This window comes from Diaporthe batatas (assembly GCF_019321695.1).
Source record: "Diaporthe batatas strain CRI 302-4 chromosome Unknown Contig00006, whole genome shotgun sequence".
NCBI lineage: Eukaryota > Fungi > Ascomycota > Sordariomycetes > Diaporthales > Diaporthaceae > Diaporthe > Diaporthe batatas.
Genome location: NW_025408553.1, coordinates 961089 through 979301, shown reverse-complemented (window position 1 = coordinate 979301; position 18213 = coordinate 961089). Strand labels below are relative to the sequence as shown.

Here is an 18213-nt window from a genome sequence, read left to right as displayed (position 1 = left end):
TTCTATCCCGTTCTATCGATTAGAAGACGCTGCTTACATAAGTACGGATACCGGCTACAGGACCCTTGGGGTCTTCCGTCATCGCCTGGAGCTCGGCAGGCACTCCCCAGGCAGGCCAGGCACGTAGATCCATCCATCCATCCCACCGCCTGCCTGGCCTGCATTTATCAGCCCGCCTCTCTGATTGAGGACCGAGGGGCAACACCGAGAATAACTACTCGCCCGACAGCCACCTCTTCGCTCACTGCTGCTGCCACACAGGTCTGCAAAGATGGATCCTAACGAGCAGCCCCCGAGCATGCCTGAAGCTCCCGACAAGGAGAAGATGGAACAGGTACGAGCAACTCGATCGGCCCCCTCGGCCTTGTCAACTGGGGTGGCGGTCGTGCCAAATGCCCATACTGGATGCTAACCGGCCATGCGTCGAGACAGATCCGCCGACGGCGTCTGGAGAAGCTTGGGTCCACCAACGCCCCTCCAGCGAGCAATGAAGACGGCAGCCAAGCATCGCAGTCCGCTGCATCTTCCAACCCACCTGCACCGAGCTCGTCCGCCGAAGCCACAGAGGAGCCGGGTGTCAAGCGGACCAAGATCAACATCACAGCCGCATCGGGGAGCCAATCACCAGCAGCAGCAAACCCCTTCACGCAGCTCGGTGTCGGGTCAAAAGGGGCATCGTCGCCCTCTCCAGGTACAAATCTCAGGACGAAGCGCCCCTCTCCAGATCCAGACGTTAATCGGACTTCAGCATCCTCCATGCCACCCGCCAAGCGAAATGCCCCCGAGTCTATTGAAGACTGGTCCGACAAGATCATCGGCCAGATTTTCCGAGTAACACTCGACGAGAGCCGGCAGACAGACTTACACGGCCGTAGGCTGACATTCTTGCCCGGCTTGACTTCCGAACTGCAGGAGCAGAACCCCAACGGGCCGCTGCGGCTGTTATCAGAGAACGTCGAGCAAGCAATCTTGGAGGCTGCGAGCAGTTACCCACAAGAGAAGCCGCTGATGGACTACATGCTGGCGTGCTGGAAGCGGGTAGTTCAGACCAAGAAGAGCCTGCGTTCGCCGACGGCCGAGAAAGAGGCCGTCATACAAGAGGTCAAACGACTGTGCATGAGTTATGCCATCTTTGCCGTTACCCTCCCAGATTTGTTCAGGTATGCTTCATTAGGAATGACCGAGGTTCAGGACTAACCCTTGTTTGCTAGCCGCGAGTCGAACCCCAAACATGACACACTCGTGCCATATCTTCTACGGGATATCGAGCATGAGAGCGGGATCTGCCTCGAGTTCATACAAGAGGCTGTAGCTCGCATCCCGGACGATGACTCAATAGTGGATCTGTTTGTCAAGGCGATGGTTGATATAAGCACCCAGTTGTCAACCATGTCTATGAATGACGACTACAGGCCACACGTGAATGTAAGCCACTCTTCCTTCTGGCCAGGTCTCGAACGCCACCACGAACCAGAATTTCTGACTTGAATCCAGGCCCTCAAACTGTACTCGAAGTTCCCTCCGTTGCTGGACGCCTTGGCCAACCATCCTACGTTCCTTATGGCGCAGTCTGCTCCCGGGATCGAGAAGCACACGATGCTTGGCCCATTCTTCCGGATATCACCTCTCCAGACTGAGGTTACGAAGGCATACTTTGCTGGCCCTCGAACGCTCGATCGGGGCGCAATTAAGAACTCGCAGAGCGCCCTCCAAGTCACTCTCAATGCACACCAATTTGACCTTAAGGACATTGTCAATGCCTTCGTCCGCGCCAGTCTGGGAACGCGGCACAAGCTCCTGGACTGGTTCGCCTACATCATGAACACTAACCACAAGAGACGAGCCATCCAAGTCAACCCCAAGGAGGTCGCCTCGGACGGGTTCATGATGAACGTAACTGTGATCCTGGACCACCTGTGCGAGCCGTTCATGGACACTACCTTTTCAAAGGTTGACAGGATCGACGTCGGCTACTTCAAGCGGAGTCCACGTATCGACATCAAAGAGGAAACAAAGCTTAATGCCGACCAGTCCCAGTCGGACGAATTCTACTCCGAGAAACTTGGTGGTGAATCGAACTTTATTTCTGAGGTGTTCTTTTTGACCTTGGCCGCGCACCACTACGGCAGCGAGGCTGCGAACACAAAGCTGAAGACCCTTGACAAGGACATTAAATATTACGAGAAGAATCTCAAGCTCATGGAGGCCGAGCGCGTCAAGTTCGTGAACTCGCCCACACAATTGGCCCTCTTCGAGACCAGCTTGCGCCGCCACACGGAGCTTCTGGAGAAGTCCATGTCTCTCAAGTTTGCTATCGAAGGGGTTTTGCTCGATGAGAAGATGCAGGGTAGGTCCCTTCACTTCATGAGGTACGTGGCGGTGTGGCTGCTCCGAGTCGCAAGCCAATCAGATTACAAACCAGACGGGCAACTGAAGCTGCCTCTGCCGAAACAACAGCCAGAGGCCTTCCAGTGCTTGCCAGAGTATGCCCTCCAAGACGTTGTTGACAACTTCAAATTTGTGTTCCGGTACCTTCCAGGAATCATCTTGTCTGCTGTCGGTGATGAGATGATTGCTCTGTGCGTGGCATTCCTCGAGTCATCCGAATATGTCCGGAATCCCTACCTCAAGTCCACACTGGTCACACTCCTCTATTCAGGAACTTGGCCGATGTATCATTCTAAGAAGGGCGTACTTGGCGATACTCTGACGAACTCCAAGTTTGCCAACAATTTCCTACTACACGCAGTAATGAAGTTCTACATCGAGGCCGAGTCAACTGGAGCTCATACCCAGTTCTACGACAAGTTCAACATTCGATACGAGATTTTCCAGATCATTAAGTGCATCTGGACCAACGACTTCTACCGTGACCAATTAGCACGACAGAGCCGCACGGATCGTCAATTTTTCGTCCGATTTGTCAACCTCCTCCTAAACGACGCAACATATGTGATGGACGAGGCGTTGTCGAAGTTCCCGAAAATCCACGAATTGCAGAAGGAGCTGAGGGAGAACCAAGGCTTGTCGCAAGAGGACCGTCAGAAGAAAGAGGAAGAGCTGCACAGTGTTGAGGGCCAAGCAACATCGTACATGCAGCTCGCGAACGAGACGATCGCGATGATGAAACTCTTCACTAATGCCTTGAGCGAGTCATTCACCATGCCCGAGATTGTGGCACGTCTCGCAGGCATGCTTGACTACAACCTGGACACGCTGGTGAGCCCCAAGAGCCAGAATCTGAAGGTCGAAAATCCGGACAAGTACCATTTCAATGCCAAGACGCTTCTCCCTGATCTCGTGGACATCTTCCTGAACCTGGGGAGTGCTCAGACCTTCGTGGAGGCAGTGGCAGCGGATGGCCGGTCATACAAAGCGGCGACTTTCGACAGGGCGTCTGACATCATGGCCAAGAAGGCACTCAAGGCTCCTGAAGAGCTGGCCGCCTGGAGCGACCTGACTGCCCGAATTGCCAAGGCGAAGGAGGAGTTGGATCAGGCCGACCTGGACCTGGGTGAAATCCCGTCCGAGTTCGAAGATCCGCTGATTGGCGACCTGATGAAGGACCCAGTCATTCTACCATCGCAGAACGTTGTCGACAGGTCTACAATTATCCAACATCTTCTCTCAGACGAGAAGGACCCTTTCACTCGGCAGCCAATGACGATTGATGATGTTGTTCCTGCGGATGACCTGCGCCGGCAGATCGAGGCATGGAAGGCGGAGAAGCTGGCTGCTGCGAAGGCTAAGTCTGGCGACCAGATGGACACAAGCGAGGGCTGATCCCGGATTAATACACTACGGGGCAATGCATCGCTAGCTAGGGCTCTTCTTTTCTCTCGAGACAGCGTTCACGCGTATGCAAAGTAGGATGGACGGAAGTAACGGGGCAGTAAAACATGCTGAGCTTTTCTTGGTTGCATAGATGTTGCTGGAGTTGGGGCAAGACGAGATGGCGGGACCGCACGACAGCTTCGAGCAATGATGGTGGGGGGAATGCGCGGGGCCAAAGCGCGTCGCCTATGTTGAGGCTAAGCTGGGCCCAGGACTGGACCCTGATTGGGTTTTAGGTAGAGCTTGCAGAGCCGATTATGAAGAATGAAACATCACGAATGAGGACTATTCGACAATTGGAATCTTGATGTCATGATTGGCGTGGTCCAGGCAAATCGAATGATCACCGCCAAAGGTTAATATAAGGTTCGTGCCGGTGGTGGATGCGCGGTTCAGATAACCGTGCTTGGCACATGGACAATCCCCCGGCGAACGAATATTATTACTATTTATACCTAGAGGGGCTTGCACCCTTACTTAAGTATGCATAACTGATAACCCGTAACCCATATCGTCATTACATATGATTCACATTATTCGCTGCATGCCTAGGCTGCCTCCTGACGACTCATGCAACTTTTTGGTCTCAGTCTCAGAACCGGCAACGCGACATCTGCTCGACTGGTGGTGACCCAGTGCAGGGGCCAGAACCGACCTGCCAGGCCTGCCCGCACAAGCTGATCTACGCGTCAAACCGAGCCTCACAACACGCACATACATACACACTCCCACACAGCCATGTTCAGCCGGACACGCCAAGATGGATGCCGAAGCTTCAACATCTCCGCTTGAGCTCGAGCGCTCCATTTCACAAGCGTCTGTCCACTCGGCCATATCTCACAGATCGGCGACGGTGCGCGCGACCAGCAGGAGGAGGGGCAAGCTGACATCACAGCCTTCCAGCTCCGCCGCCTCGATAGCCGAATCAGACAAGTCCCTTGTCTCCTTCCCGAGCTTCTCGCCCGTCTCCCCGCGCGACGACGACGCACCCAGCACCCCGTCCTCGCCCTCGCCCGCCCCAGCTGCCGTGGACGGCGCAGACGAGGCCACCCCGAGCGCGAGCGCGAGCGCTGCTGTCCCCTTCATCCAACCACCTCCGCCACTGCGGGAGGATACGCCGACGCGCCCCTCGGCCATCGTCGAGACGCTCCTGACCACTGCAGACAAACCCTTGGCCTCTTCGACCCGCCCACGGACCGCCCTCTTCGAGGATGACACGCATGTCTTCCAGCAGAACCTGCCGGGGGCCCTGCATGTGGCAGACGATGCACATCTCAACCGGCTCATAGAGCGGCATGGCGCCCTGGGCCTGGTGCGCTCCATAGCCGAGGACCTCGCCGCGCGTGACGCCCAGATATCGGCCCTGCGGCGGCGCTCTGATGAACGCGAGAGGGCTCTACGGAAGATCATTCTGGAGTGTGGCTTGTCCAACATGGATCTCGAGACCAGGCTGAAGGCCATCGAGCGCGAGGCCAGGAACTCGGGGGCGCGGAAGGGGGGCGTGGAGGAGTTGGTCGAGGACGCCATGTCGGAAGACTTTGCACGTGGCCCGGGCCTATACGCGGGGGAGAACGGGGCCACGATCCGTGTTAGGAACACGTCGAACGCGGCAGACACCGAGAACAAGTCCAAGGGCTGGAAGGAATTCCTCTGGGGGTCCAACAAGGCCACGGGCAGCAGGGCGAGCAGCGTCAACGGCGACACTGGCAAGCAGACTGTCGTCAGGGCGCCGGCGCCTGACCGCAGGCCGACGATACAGGAGGATTTGTTCAACCCGCCGGAGCAGGCCTCGGCCAAGAGCTCGAGCCGCGCCTCGAGTATTCACTCCGTGAACACCAACAGGAAGACTTCCTTGGCAAGTTCCGTGCTGCGCATGGTTGCGGGTGGTGGGGCCTCTGTAGGACGAGACTCCGAGTCTAGGGGGCGAGCCCACAGTACGAACGCTGCCGCTTCGCTACGGACTCCATCCGCCTCGAGCGCAAAGACGAGCACCTCTGCCAGAGCCGTTTCCAATCAGGGAGGCCCTAGGGGGGCGCTGGCGGCCATGCGCCGCACTGCTACCCAGCACAACATACAGACTGTTTCTTCTGCCCGCACCCAGGCGCAGGAACGGTGGGACACGATGGCAACGGATCCCTCGGGTGAACTGGCTGTGCGCCAGGAGTCGTTTGGACCCGTCGAGATGGACAGCATCCTCCCGCCTGAGGAGCAGCCGCCCACCCTCACACGGCTCTACAACAACTACGCCGGCTCAGAGTACCTGACTGACCGATTCGGGTTCATCTACGACCAGCGACGAAAGAAGAGGCAGCGCGATGCTCAGCAGATGGTGAAGCAATTCAAGAGAGGGAGTCGTACAGAAACGCTGTCTAATGGCCGCGTCAACATGTCGCCCGTGTCAGCTGAGGATGTTGGCAGCATGAAGTGGGATGCCGGAAGCGATGAACGGCCAAGCACGCCATCGTCGGCCGAGGACGCCCGCGACGAGAGCCGACCTAAGAGGTGGCAGGACTATCTGAAGATTGCGACATTCAACACCGAGCTGCTGTCACATACCCCGTCGATTAGTGCGCCGACGATCGAGGTAATGGAGGGCGGCGAGATACCGATGCCCAGGTCCCCTGCCTTGATTGCTGTCGAAGATGACCGTGGCTTCATCCCACCCGCCATAACCCCCACGGCCGCGGTGAGCGAGGAGCCCGTTACCGTGGCGGAGGAGCCAGCGTCTGGCACCCTGGTCAAGGAGGATGCCGAGCCCGTCAGAATTCTGCTCCAACAACTTAGTGAGGTGCACGACGGACTGCAGCGGGAGAAGACTGTCCGTTGGAATGACTTCCTGCGCAAGGTCAGGGCCGAGCGGCGGCGCGAAGGCGAAGCTGCCAACGCCTCTGCCGCAGAAGCTGCCGCGGCACGATTCCAAAAGGCCACGGCCATGATGCCGGAGGCGCGGGTGGCTGACGGCGAGCTGATTGGCGTTGCCAACTGGGCCAACAAGGGCAAGGTCGGCCGGGCAAAGTGGAATGAATTCAACCGCCTGGTGCTTGGCGGCATACCTGTCTTGATAAGATCCAAGATCTGGGCCGAATGCTCGGGTGCGCTTAACATGCGCGTCCCAGGCTACTATGACGATCTTGTCAACCGTACCGAGGCGGACGACAACCCAGAAGTGGCTCAGCAGATCCGCGCCGACATCAACCGGACCCTGACTGACAATATCTTCTTCCGCAAGGGACCGGGCGTGCAGAAGCTCAACGAGGTGCTCCTGGCATACTCCCGCCGCAACCCCGAAGTCGGCTACTGCCAAGGCATGAACCTCATCACTGCCAACCTGCTTCTCATCATGCCTTCTGCTGAGGAGGCGTTCTGGATCCTGGTCTGCATCATCGAGAAGATCCTCCCGTCAGGCTACTACGACCATAGCCTCCTGGCCTCCCGGGCGGACCAGCAAGTCCTGCGCAGCTACGTGGCCGAGGTCCTTCCACGACTCTCGGCGCACTTTGACGACCTGGGCATCGCTCTCGAGACCATGACGTTCCAGTGGTTCCTGTCCGTCTTCACCGACTGCCTGTCGGCCGAGGCGCTCTTCCGGGTGTGGGACGTGGTGCTGTGCTTTGGCGACGGCAGCACGTTCCTGTTCCAGGTGGCGCTGGCGCTGCTCAAGCTCAACGAGCAGCAGCTCCTGGGCTGCGACAGCCCCGCGGCCGTGTACACCTACATCAACCACCAGATGACCAACCACGCCATCAGCATCGACGGCCTGATCCAGGCCAGCGAGGGTCTCAGGAGGGTGGTCAGGCGCGAGGACGTCGACGGGAGGAGGGACAAGGCCATCGAGGCGGAGCAGGAGCTGGTGCGGCAGCGGGAGGAAAGGCTGAGGCTTTATAAGGAGAGGAAGGCCGCTACGGCCGCGGCGGCTTCGGCCTCGGCGCCGGCTGCTATCGACACGTTGCCAGAGGAGCCGCCAGCCGCGCTGGACGAGGAGGACACGCCCACGACCACGGCGGCGACGGGCGAGACGGATACTGCTGAGAGCTCGACTGTGGAACTGACCGCGCAGGAGCCAGCGCCGATCGAAGAGGAGAGTGGCTAAGCGAATCCAATTGATTACTTTGTTTTGAATCGTGGGGAGCATGAGCTTGTGTCTGTCTGTCCCTCTCCCTCCCCCCTCCCCCCGTCGTTCCTTGGACACAAGCTCGGAGTATGTTTCTGGGACTGCAGCATATCATCGGAGGGCCCATTTGTTGTTGACTTTTGCTTGTTTTGCTCTTCACCAGACAACAGTCCATCACGCATGATACCCCCAACTTTCCCTTGTCGATAAATTCCATAGCCATCAACACTCATGAAGCAAGATAACACGCACCAACTAGCCATCGTCATTTTGTTACAACATTGAATCCCTTCTGCGTTTCTCGCTTGCAGCGTGCAGCATGCATGCATCATTGCGAAATATTCTCGTTCACGGTCGGTTGTCGGCCGGATTGCTGTCTCAGCTGGGGGCTTCCGACTTCTTATCGATGTTGGCATTTGAGGCGGCGAGCACGCAATCCAATCCCTCGCATCCATGAATGCCCCCTCCCCTCGACTCAAGCAACGAAATGGTCGCTGCCAAGCACTGAAGATTCGAACAGCATTCAAAATCCCCCACCCGGCTTTTCTCCCCTTTTTTTGAAACCAAGCCATACGAACAAGACTGGATCCCATTTGTAGGTGGATAAGGCGCCCATTGGCCCGCCCGTGGTGTTGCGCCATATCGCATCTTGTTGCACAATGCTCTCAATGCCCGGAAGACAAGTCTTCTCGTCTTAGCCCGTCAAAGTCTCCACGTCTTTCCCGTACACAGTACACAACCACCCCCCCCCCCCAACTCAACGCCTCCTCCTGCGTCTAGTTCAGCTGAAAGCTGTTCTTGATGTCTTGGGAAACTCGCCATGCCTGTGGGCTCTTCGTTGCTGCGTCTCAGTGGGCCTGTCGTGTCGGATTCGACCTGTCCACCGGCTGCCGTCTCCAGCAGTCGGATGATCAGCAGCGCATTGCAATGCGGGTACGCTACTTAATTGACGATGCTTTTCCGCCGCGTGTGTTTATGCTGTTCATAGTGGGTCTTTTTGTAATTGATTCCTTGTCCGGCACTGGACATTCCTAGCCATATTGTTATCCCCTGGATCATATGTACTCAGTCTCTCGTACCTGAGTCGAGCCAACATTGTGCCACAAGGTGAGCCGGCATCTCTGTCATTGTGCGGACCGTGAATTATGTCCTGTCGAGGGTGCTGAAGGAAAGAGAAACACACGACCAGGCCGACAGCCGAGAATGAACCTTCTCATGCGGCGAGTGTCGCATTTGATCTGGATGCGACGCAGGCCTGGATCCGTTCTCCCGTTCCTGTGTCCCCCCACACCAAAACTTCTGGGATCATTGCCTTACATGCTACCACTAGCCTAGATCACATCATCCTCACCCACCCGCGCGTGCCCCCTCCCCATATCCCTCGCCACTTCCGACCTGAAGGTCTGCGGAAAGTTTCTGCAAGCCCGGCTGGCCGGGTAGCCAGAGACTGGGGATCCCATCGTCATTATGTGGCATGGGCCTGGGCTTTTCGGTTGATCTGCAAGCGTGCGGACCACTCATGACAAGTTCTTATATATGAATATGCCTCTGCCCAGCCGCGCCCAGAATGCTTGTCGCCGCCCTACCGTCTTGTGCTTCACACCACACTATAGACCCTCTTGCCCTTCAGCCTTATTATCTTGTCTTGCCGTGCGGCGCTTCCTCTAAGCCCAATCTGGGTTGCGAGCCAAGACAAATTCTCAAGCCGCTGCCATGTCCAGGATAACAGCACCGCCTTCCCCCGAAGGCCAGGATGCCAAGGACCTCGAGTTCGCAAAGGATGCTGTCGAGTGCTCGACATCTTCTAAGCCTTCTTCTGTGAGGCTGGGGGAGAGCGAGGGCGGAGTGTGGGCGAGTGGTGGTGGGATCGACAATTACAAGCCGATTCCGGAGTATGAAGGCGCTCACCGTTATGATCCCCATTTCGAATGGAGTGAGAATGAGGAAAAGAGGCTAGTCAGGAGGGTAAGTGATACTAAGAAGACAGAGTCAGAAAAGAAATAATCAGGGCAGCCGTGTACTAATCTGAACTTGTGAACTAGATCGATATGAAGATTTGCGCCTTTGTCTGCCTCATGTTCTTCTGCCTTCAGCTGGACCGTGGGAACATCACACAGGCTTTGTCCGACAACATGTTGAAGGATCTGGGGATGACCACGAACCAATACAACACCGGGCAGACAATTTTCTACCTGAGCTTTCTCTGCGCCGAACTGCCATCCCAGATGCTATCGAAGAAACTCGGCCCAGATGTCTGTATGTGAAATACCAGGACCGATCTTCCTTACTTGGAATTGGTATGTGTACTTACAACAGGCGACAGGGATCCCGATTCAGATGGTCCTGTGGTCGGTCGTATCGATTTGCCAGTGCCGCCTGACGGACTACAAGACATTCTATGCGACTCGCTGCCTCCTGGGTCTCGTCGAGGGGGGATTTATCCCGGACGTCGTGCTCTACCTGAGCTTCTTCTACAAGTCGAAAGAGCTTCCGATCCGCCTTAGCTTCTTCTGGGGCTCGTATATAACGACGCAGATCATATCCGCCCTCCTGGCATATGGTATTTTGCACCTGCGTGCTGTAACCGGATGGGCCGGGGTGAGTTCCAAGATTCTATAGAGCCTGGCGCAACCGTTCTTCAACACGCAAAATGCTGACGCCTGGTGATGTTAGTGGCGGTGGCTGTTCGCCCTCGAGGGCGGTCTAACGACCATAATCGGAATTATCGCGGGCTTTTACCTGCCCCCCTCGCCAACGCAGACCGCTGGGCGGTTCCGAGGCCGCGACGGGTGGTTCAGCGAGAGGGAGGAGAAGATCATGGTCAACCGGGTCCTCCGCGACGACCCGGCAAAGGGCGGGATGCACAACCGGCAGGGCCTCACGCTCACGCTCCTCTGGGAGGCGCTCTGCGACTACGACCTGTGGCCCATCTACCTGCTGGGGCTCACATGGACCATCCCCGCGACGCCCATCACGGCGTACCTGACCCTCAACCTCAAGTCGCTGGGGTTCGACACCTTCAGGACCAACCTGCTCACCATCCCCGCGTACGTGCTCTTCGGGATCCAGCTGCTGTGGTGGACCTGGGTGTCGGAGAGGTGGAACAACCGCTTCGGCATCGTGCTCGTGAGCATGGTCTGGTGCTTCCCGCTCGTGCTCGCGCTGGAGCTCATGCCCGCGGGTGCGAGCCCCTGGGCGTGGTACGCCTGCTCGGCCCTGCTTGTTGGGTACCCATACGTCCACGCTATTATTGGTGAGTATCGTGCTCGGCAAGCTGGGCCATGTATGTATGCTGACGGTAGCTTCTCTAGTGGGAATCACCTCGCGCAACGCAGGGTCCGTTCGCACACGAACTGTTGGGTCAGCCCTCTACAACATGACGGTGCAAGCCGGCAGTATCATCTCGTCCAATGTGAGTAATACCCAACACTGGTCTTGCAATCTTCTTCCTCCCTTACGCCCTTGTACTGACCGAAGTCTTAGATCTACCGCACTGAAGATGCGCCTTATTACCGAACAGGCAACAAGGTGCTCCTGGGAATCATTGCTTGGACGACAGCACTCATAATCTTTATCAAGTTCTACTACAAGTGGCGCAATGCCTCGCGAGATAAGATCTGGAGCTCCATGACGCCCGAGCAGAGGGACGAGTATCTGAAGACTACCAAGGACCAGGGCAACAAGAGGCTCGACTTTAGATTTGCGCACTGAGAAGAGGCTTTCTGTATATAGACAATGTGGTAAAAATAATAGACTGTTGTCAATTTTCGATACTCGGGGAATCTTGCTTTTGTCGAGTGACCGGAGGTGAAGACACGGGCTGGGCTGTTCAGCTAAAGCTGCTGATTTCCTCTGAATTTAGAGTGCCTGGTGCCATCATGTCCACATATGCAACCAGTGTCTTTAACTGACGACTGGCTAGGCTTTGCCTCTACGATTCAAAAAGGTGTTCGCAAAACGGAAACCGGTCTCACAGTTTCAGTTGAATTCAGTGCGTTTGGATTATCAGAACTTATGAGTGGAAGCTGACATGTGGTCCCTGGCTGACTTATGTAAGCCGTCTAGGCTAGAGCGAGCTTATCGATTAAGCTGACGTGCCTCGGTTACCGTAACTGCCGGTTGTCGAGCCCGCTACCACAGTACAAACGGGCGCCGCGCCAACCAGTCCGTCACCACCAAGTAGTGAATCACTGATAGCAGCAAACCTGTGCGCCGCAAACAATTCCAGCATCAACCCGTCGGACGCTAAGATATCTCGTGTGTCCTTGGTTCTTGACGGGTTCCGCGACCAGTTCTCCAAGTCGCCTTGATGGTCTCCTCCCAGCTCGAGCCGGCCGACGATGCCTCCACCAAACACTCCCAATGAGCCCTCGGGCGCGAGCTCGCCCAACTCGACCCGCCCATCTCGAACCCAAGCAGAGCCTTCCCGCATCTCGACGCGCCAGTTCTCATCGTCAGATTTTGTTCGCGACCTCGAGACCATCTTGGCCGGTCCGGCCAGTCCCGCAGGCTCAACCTCGGGATCAGCAACTCCCTCTGCGCATGTCAATCCGCTTTATGAGATGCAGCGACGATTTCCCGACCTGCGCTGGCCACAGCTAGAGACCGAGGCGGAATATGATACTTCCTGGTACTTGACTTCTTCGTACGGAGCTCTTCGACCCGTTGAGAGGACGATCAGGGAGTCCTCCGATGACGAGGCGGATCCAGCGAGCAGTCCCACGGCATACTCGCCTGAGATAGATTGGCAGGGTCTTGAGTACACCAGTCAGGTGGACGACAACCTGTTGTGCGGAATTTGCAAGACCCCGTACTACAAACCTTTGACCACAAAAGCCTGTGGCCACACCTTCTGTGAAGATTGTCTCTCCCGGGCCTTAGAGGAGTCAAGGAGCCGGTCTCGGCCTCGCGCACCTTGCCCTTTGTGCCGGACGGAGCTCAATTCCGGTGGGGAGCGGGGTGCACGCAGGTTCATCCGCGTTGTGGACATGAGCGCCCAACTGGACCGACTGAACGTCAAATGTCCAAACAACTCAGAGTTCTGCAAGTGGACCGGTCCACGGTCGAACGTCGAGGCACACGTCAACAACGACTGCGAGTGGACGCTCTATCCCTGCCCAGACAGCAGCTGCGAAAAGACAATCATCCGCAAGAGCCTCGGCACCGCCTGTCTGCATCACGAGGGACCGTGTGCATACTGCAAGGAGAATGTCGATCTTTCTGCCGAGGTCCAACACCGTATGACTGTTTGCGCCAAATGGAAGGCGACATGTGAGTTCTGTGGCCAAGATGTCGCGAGAGACCTCCTCGAGCGCCACATGGGCGCTTGTGCCGCTGAGGTGGCAACTTGCACATACTCGAAACTTGGTTGCTCGTTCTCATCTCCGCGCAAACATCTCCTCGATCATGAGAAGACTTGCGACCTTGGTAATTTCAGCAAGATTATACAGGGCGTAGAGTCAAAGTTCGAAACCAAGTTGGCCGACATGGAAGCGTCCTTGACAACCCAGTTCGAGGAGAAGGTACAACTCCAGAAACGTCAAATGGACACTATGCTCCAGGGGATGCAGCAGCAACTGAACGAAGAGGTAAAGAAGCGTGAACAGCTCGCCGAGAGACTGTCAATGTTCGAGAGGGTCAACCGGAGGCTTTCGCGATATAGGGACCCAGCAGCCAGTGAGTCAGCGGCTGGCGAGGTCATGGACGAAGCCGGCCGGCCCATGCTGCCTCCCCCGGAGGGCACCGATTTCGAGCAGGCCGAGTACGTCTTCCGCATGTTCGACGACCTAGACACGCGCATCAACAACATCTCCAAGGCGCTGATCGACCAGGACGCCCGGCAGAATCTGAGGATGATGTCCGAGCTCATGCCCGTCAAGGAGCAGCTGGTCGAGGCCCGCAGCCAGGTCGGCGTCATGAGCATGCACGTGCGCTGGCTGATGGACCTGCAGCGGTCGCGCCAGAGGCAGACCACCGAGGTCGTGGGCAGCGTGGCAGGTGGCGGAGGCGGCGGCTCCTCCTCCGGCTCGTCTACCGCCAACGCCAACGCGCAGTCCAGCTCCGGGCGGGAGGCTTCGGGGAGCAATGTCGGCCATGACTTCCCACCACTAACGTCTGGCATGATGCCTGTGGGTCTTATACGCCGCGGAAGTGAGCGTGTAAGCCCCGTGCGCCCGAGCTTGTGAGGTGGTCTGTCATGCCTTTGAGACCTCGACAATATCCTGGTCCATGACGAGCCGTTCGTTACGATGGTGATTTCCCAGATTTGTTTTCCTTTGGTCGAAGACCTGGTCGGAGACCTGGTCGGGTTGGGGTTCTTGGAACTGACATTGCTGAGGGGTTTCTTCAGTGTTTGGGGTGGAAAACTGGCTGTTTGGCGTAAAAAAGGGTCACGGATGCACTAGTTGAAAGGATGATACCCCGTAGCTTGACGAGAAATATAGCTTTTTTATGAAGAACTTGCTTGACGGTGATATGGCGATGGAGCATCGCGAACTTTTTACCCAAAGTTGGTTGTGCTTTCTGTCACCATGAGAGAGTGTTTGGCAAGATTCAAGTCTGCTCGAATCCCGCGGTATAAACAGAACGGGTATGACCTGCTATAAAACACGCTATAGACAATTCCTCAAACAACAGGTAGGCCAATCATCCCCCAATTGCTGGCGAAGTACGAATTCGGAAACACGGGCTCGGGGTATAATAGCCCGCGGCGTGCCCAGCCCAGCCCAGCCCGCACCGCAGCGGTGCAGGTAAGCAAGCCCACTTGGCCATCCCCTCCCAACTCATCCCATCCCTTCGCATCCCCTCCCCACTCACATGCCCTCCAACTCCCCCAGGCGCCGTCTCCAATCTCTGCCTGCCTGCCTTAGACCTTCGAGAAATGCAGACTCTGGGTGTAGCAGTAGCTGAGCAGGCCCTGCTTGCCCATCTCGCCGCCGAGGCCGCTGTCCTTCATGCCCGAGAAGTAGGCGTTCTCGTTGGGCAGCTCGAAGGTGTTGATGTAGACGGAGCCGGCCTCCAGCCTCCGCGCCAGGCTCTCCGCGCGGCTCAGGTCCTTGGAGTAGACGGCGGCGGCGAGGCCTGCGTTGTCCAGGTTCGCGCGGGCGAGGACGTCCTCCTCGTCGCGCCACTTCAGGATGGGGATGACTGGGCCTAGATTTCTCTGGTTAGCTACATGGGGTCCTGGTCTCTCCGGGCACCACGGGGGACAGGGCCCGGCTTAGGGGCTTGCGGATGACGCCGGGTTGGGCGGTGGAGGTGGGTGGGACTTACCAAACTGCTCCTCCTGGACGACCAGCGCGTCCTCGGGGGGGTTCACGACCACCGTCGCGGGGACCCAGAAGCCGCTCGCGGGGACCTTGTCGGCGTCGACGGCCTCGACGCGCAGGTCGCGCGACTTGGCGTCGGCGATGACCCTCGTGACGGTGTCGTACTGCAGCTTGTTGGAGACGGGGCCGAAGATGGTGGGGACGCCGGCGTCCTCGACGATGCGGAACTTGTCGCGGGTCTCGGCGACGAACTTGTCCAGGAAGGCGTCGTAGATGTCCTCGTGGACGTAGATGCGCTTGGTGGCGACGCACATCTGGCCGGCGTTGAAGAAGGCGCCGGTGGAGGTCTTGGTGACGGCCTCGGCGAGGTCGACGTCCGGGCAGACGATGGCGGCGTCGTTGCCGGCGAGCTCGAGGGTGACCTTCTTGAGGGTGGAGGCGCAGCTGGCCATGACCTTCTTGCCGGTGCTGGTCTGGCCCGTGAAGCTGATCTTGGCGATGCCCGGGTGGGTGGTCATGAGGGCGCCCAGGTCGGCGCCGCCGTTGACGGCCTGCAGGACGCCGGCCGGGAGCACGGGGATGCACAGCTCGACCAGGCGCAGCACGGCGTAGGGGGTGAAGGGCGAGGGCTTGACGATGCAGCAGTTGCCGGTGATGAGGGCGGAGGCGATCTTGAGGGTGGACAGGATGACGGGGAAGTTCCAGGGGCAGATGGCGCCGACGACGCCCAGGGGCGGGTGGGTGGCGACGATCTTGACCTTGTCGTCCTCATGCTGCACGTGGTCCTCGAGGGCCTGGTTGATGATGGCCTCGATCTGGCGGCCCGTGTTGCCGATCTCGATCTGGCCCATGAGCGCCGACTTGCCCGTCTCGCGCATGGCGTAGTCGGCCAGCTCGGCCTGGTTGCTGTTGATCACGTCGACCACCTTGCGCAGGGCGTCCTGCCGCTCGGCCACCGTCGTCCGCCCCCACGTCTTAAAGGCCTTGTTGGCGGCCTCGATCGCCTCCTCCAGGTCCTGGGTGCTGGCTATCGGGGCGTCCCACAGCGGCTGGCCCGTCCGCGGGTCTGTGACCTGGTGGGAGCTGGCGGCGGAGCGCTTCTCGCCATTGATTGTGTTGTAGAACTTGGGGCTCTCGAGGCTTCCCATCTTGAAGCTTTGTCCTCACTAGCTCTCTCTTGTTCTGAGTGGTGCTTGAGGGATTTCTTAGGATTTTAGCTTCCTGTGCGATGGAGACAAGCAGGAGAGATGTGAGATGTGAGGTTTGTGATTTGTGATCCTGAGTACGGCCCCACGATGCGATTGTTCGTTATATTGATAGGGAACAACTAGCAAACCAGGCGAGATAGGAGGTGAGGTCTCTTATGAGTTCAAGGCGCGGCCCCCCAAAACATATCGAGCTTCATCGGCCGTCTGGGCAATATGAGACTCATGCACGCCGGCTGCCAGGGTCCACTGGGGTCGTATCCACGGGCTCGGGACCCCCTTGGCTTAGCTTCCCAATCATCCGCCCGCGGCAAAAAACCAGGGCAGCGAGTTCATCTATAGCCTCACGCGGGGTAGTTTGGATCGGGGGGTAAATGTGCCGCCGTTCGTTTCTACTCGCAACAGGTGGGCACTCGAGGCATTAGTTTCAACTCTAATCTGCTAGGCCAGAGCTGTGGGCACCCGCCATCCGTGGAGTCGTCACTCTGGGGAGAAGGTTTGCTGAAACCTGGGGAACCGGCTCCACAGCCCTGTCCGCCCTGCCTGACAGCACGAGGCTTGCGGCCGTGCAGGCGTTTCTCTTACTCCGTAGAGGCCCAGGTGCCCCTGACTGGCGCCCCTGGCTGTGCTGAAGGCATTGTCGGGAACTCTATCGGGCCTCAATTACTCGTTGAGATGGGCCTAGCCTCGTGGTGGGTTTTGGCGCCGGGCTCTTTCGTCGAGCCCAAGACGCGTTAGGCCCAGCCGGGCGGGACATCTTTCATCCCATGAATCTGCCAGCTCTGGGCCGGGAGAGAGCGGGACCACGGGCTATGGAAGACACAGTGAGCTCCTGATCTCTGTGTGCCATGGATGACCTGCCATGGGCGATCAAAGCTGAGCTTAAGTGAAGTGAAGTGATCTCAAGCTCAAGACATGCGAGGGTCAGGGTATGGACGATTGCATAAGCACATCGATGCCACATGCCAGATAGCGCGCGGTGCAGGTCAGCAACTCAGGCGCGCGCTGGAGTCTGGCCAAGTCGAGAGAGTTGAGTTGTGCTGAGCAGAATATGCACAACACAGGTATACGGAGTACCTGGAAAATTCATGCGAATCATCTCCCTCACAGGACCTCATGTTTCTTCTGCTGTTCATTCAGCCTGCATGTGTCTGTCTCCTGGTGATTGTGGCCACGCAGGACCGAGCAGGCTGAGCAGGCTGAGCAGGCTGAGCAGATACCGTGTTGGAGGATTGTCTGGAAAAGGTCGGCCTGCCCAGACTATCGCGTGCTATCTGGTAGGCCATAAGAGACTGTCAGGGTAGGTAGTAGTTCTCTGATCAAGTTGTGAGCGTACGAGAGGACAGTCGTCTTGATAAAGCACCTGGTGGGGAGCCATCTGGGAGCAGCCCGGTGGGTAGAAAGAGACAGAGCGAGCAGGCCCAGTCGGTGGCTTCCGGACCCCAAGTCGGCCGGTCGCCGCCGGACGGGGCTCCCACCGCCGGGGCTGCAGGGGTGGTGATGGGTGGGGAGGGGTGCTCCCGCAACGGGACCTCGGGCTGTTGGCGGTGGATCCTTCGTGGTTGTCGCTGCTCCTAGTGCAATTGATAAGGATAGAAGCCTGGCCGAAATGCTGAGTACATCCTCTCGATGGTTGGTGCTGGGATTTCAAATAACCTGGTGTAACAGTGCCGCCTTGAGAACAACTCTGCATCGACAGTGTTGTTTGATGGTCATTAATGAATGCACCACAGGTGCTGAAGCAGCTCTGCACTGGCAATGCCTGCACCGTATCTCCCGTCCCGAGGCAAGCCGT

General features: G+C 57.7%; 5 protein-coding genes across 5 annotated transcripts; 4 read left to right on the top strand and 1 right to left on the bottom strand.

The window, feature by feature from the left end:
- Positions 1 to 122: 122 nt before the first annotated feature.
- Positions 123 to 4224, top strand: KVR01_005980 (ubiquitin-ubiquitin ligase UFD2). Its single transcript, XM_044784524.1, has 5 exons — positions 123 to 334; positions 433 to 691; positions 749 to 1160; positions 1212 to 1425; positions 1495 to 4224. The coding sequence occupies exons 1-5, from the start codon at positions 272 to 274 to the stop codon at positions 3781 to 3783; spliced, it is 3237 nt and encodes a 1078-aa protein (XP_044644783.1). The 5' UTR covers positions 123 to 271; the 3' UTR covers positions 3784 to 4224.
- Positions 4225 to 4366: 142 nt separating this feature from the next.
- KVR01_006037 (uncharacterized protein) lies at positions 4367 to 8764 on the top strand. Its single transcript, XM_044782580.1, has 2 exons — positions 4367 to 4650; positions 4738 to 8764. The coding sequence occupies exons 1-2, from the start codon at positions 4595 to 4597 to the stop codon at positions 7922 to 7924; spliced, it is 3243 nt and encodes a 1080-aa protein (XP_044644840.1). The 5' UTR covers positions 4367 to 4594; the 3' UTR covers positions 7925 to 8764.
- A 40-nt stretch (positions 8765 to 8804) lies between these two features.
- On the top strand, positions 8805 to 11907 carry KVR01_005807 (uncharacterized protein). Its single transcript, XM_044785767.1, has 6 exons — positions 8805 to 9910; positions 9988 to 10201; positions 10269 to 10543; positions 10619 to 11198; positions 11257 to 11357; positions 11429 to 11907. Exons 1-6 carry the CDS (start codon positions 9659 to 9661, stop codon positions 11654 to 11656), a joined length of 1650 nt encoding a protein of 549 aa, XP_044644610.1. The 5' UTR covers positions 8805 to 9658; the 3' UTR covers positions 11657 to 11907.
- Positions 11908 to 12103: 196 nt separating this feature from the next.
- KVR01_006410 (uncharacterized protein) lies at positions 12104 to 17806 on the bottom strand. Its single transcript, XM_044794122.1, has 2 exons — positions 15218 to 17806; positions 12104 to 15097 (listed from the first exon to the last, which is right to left on the bottom strand). Exons 1-2 carry the CDS (start codon positions 16359 to 16361, stop codon positions 14811 to 14813), a joined length of 1431 nt encoding a protein of 476 aa, XP_044645213.1. The 5' UTR covers positions 16362 to 17806; the 3' UTR covers positions 12104 to 14810.
- Positions 12286 to 14130, top strand: KVR01_006194 (uncharacterized protein; the record flags this gene model as incomplete). The annotated part of the gene is made up of 1 exon (XM_044786700.1): positions 12286 to 14130. One exon carries the CDS (start codon positions 12286 to 12288, stop codon positions 14128 to 14130), a length of 1845 nt encoding a protein of 614 aa, XP_044644997.1.
- Positions 17807 to 18213: the final 407 nt, after the last annotated feature.

Bases quoted from the DNA above. Each gene is read 5' to 3' on its own strand.
- KVR01_006410 (XM_044794122.1), bottom strand. From the start codon at position 16,361: ATGGGAAGCCTCGAGAGCCCCAAGTTCTACAACACAATCAATGGCGAG. The intron at 15,098-15,217 runs GTAAGTCCCACC...AGAGAAATCTAG, and splicing joins CGTCCAGGAGGAGCAGTTTG to GCCCAGTCATCCCCATCCTG.
- KVR01_006037 (XM_044782580.1), top strand. From the start codon at position 4,595: ATGGATGCCGAAGCTTCAACATCTCCGCTTGAGCTCGAGCGCTCCATT. The intron at 4,651-4,737 runs GTCTGTCCACTC...ACAGCCTTCCAG, and splicing joins GAGCGCTCCATTTCACAAGC to CTCCGCCGCCTCGATAGCCG.
- KVR01_005807 (XM_044785767.1), top strand. From the start codon at position 9,659: ATGTCCAGGATAACAGCACCGCCTTCCCCCGAAGGCCAGGATGCCAAG. The intron at 9,911-9,987 runs GTAAGTGATACT...CTTGTGAACTAG, and splicing joins AAAAGAGGCTAGTCAGGAGG to ATCGATATGAAGATTTGCGC. The intron at 11,358-11,428 runs GTGAGTAATACC...CCGAAGTCTTAG, and splicing joins GCAGTATCATCTCGTCCAAT to ATCTACCGCACTGAAGATGC.
- KVR01_005980 (XM_044784524.1), top strand. From the start codon at position 272: ATGGATCCTAACGAGCAGCCCCCGAGCATGCCTGAAGCTCCCGACAAG. The intron at 692-748 runs GTACAAATCTCA...ATCGGACTTCAG, and splicing joins GGCATCGTCGCCCTCTCCAG to CATCCTCCATGCCACCCGCC. The intron at 1,426-1,494 runs GTAAGCCACTCT...ACTTGAATCCAG, and splicing joins ACTACAGGCCACACGTGAAT to GCCCTCAAACTGTACTCGAA.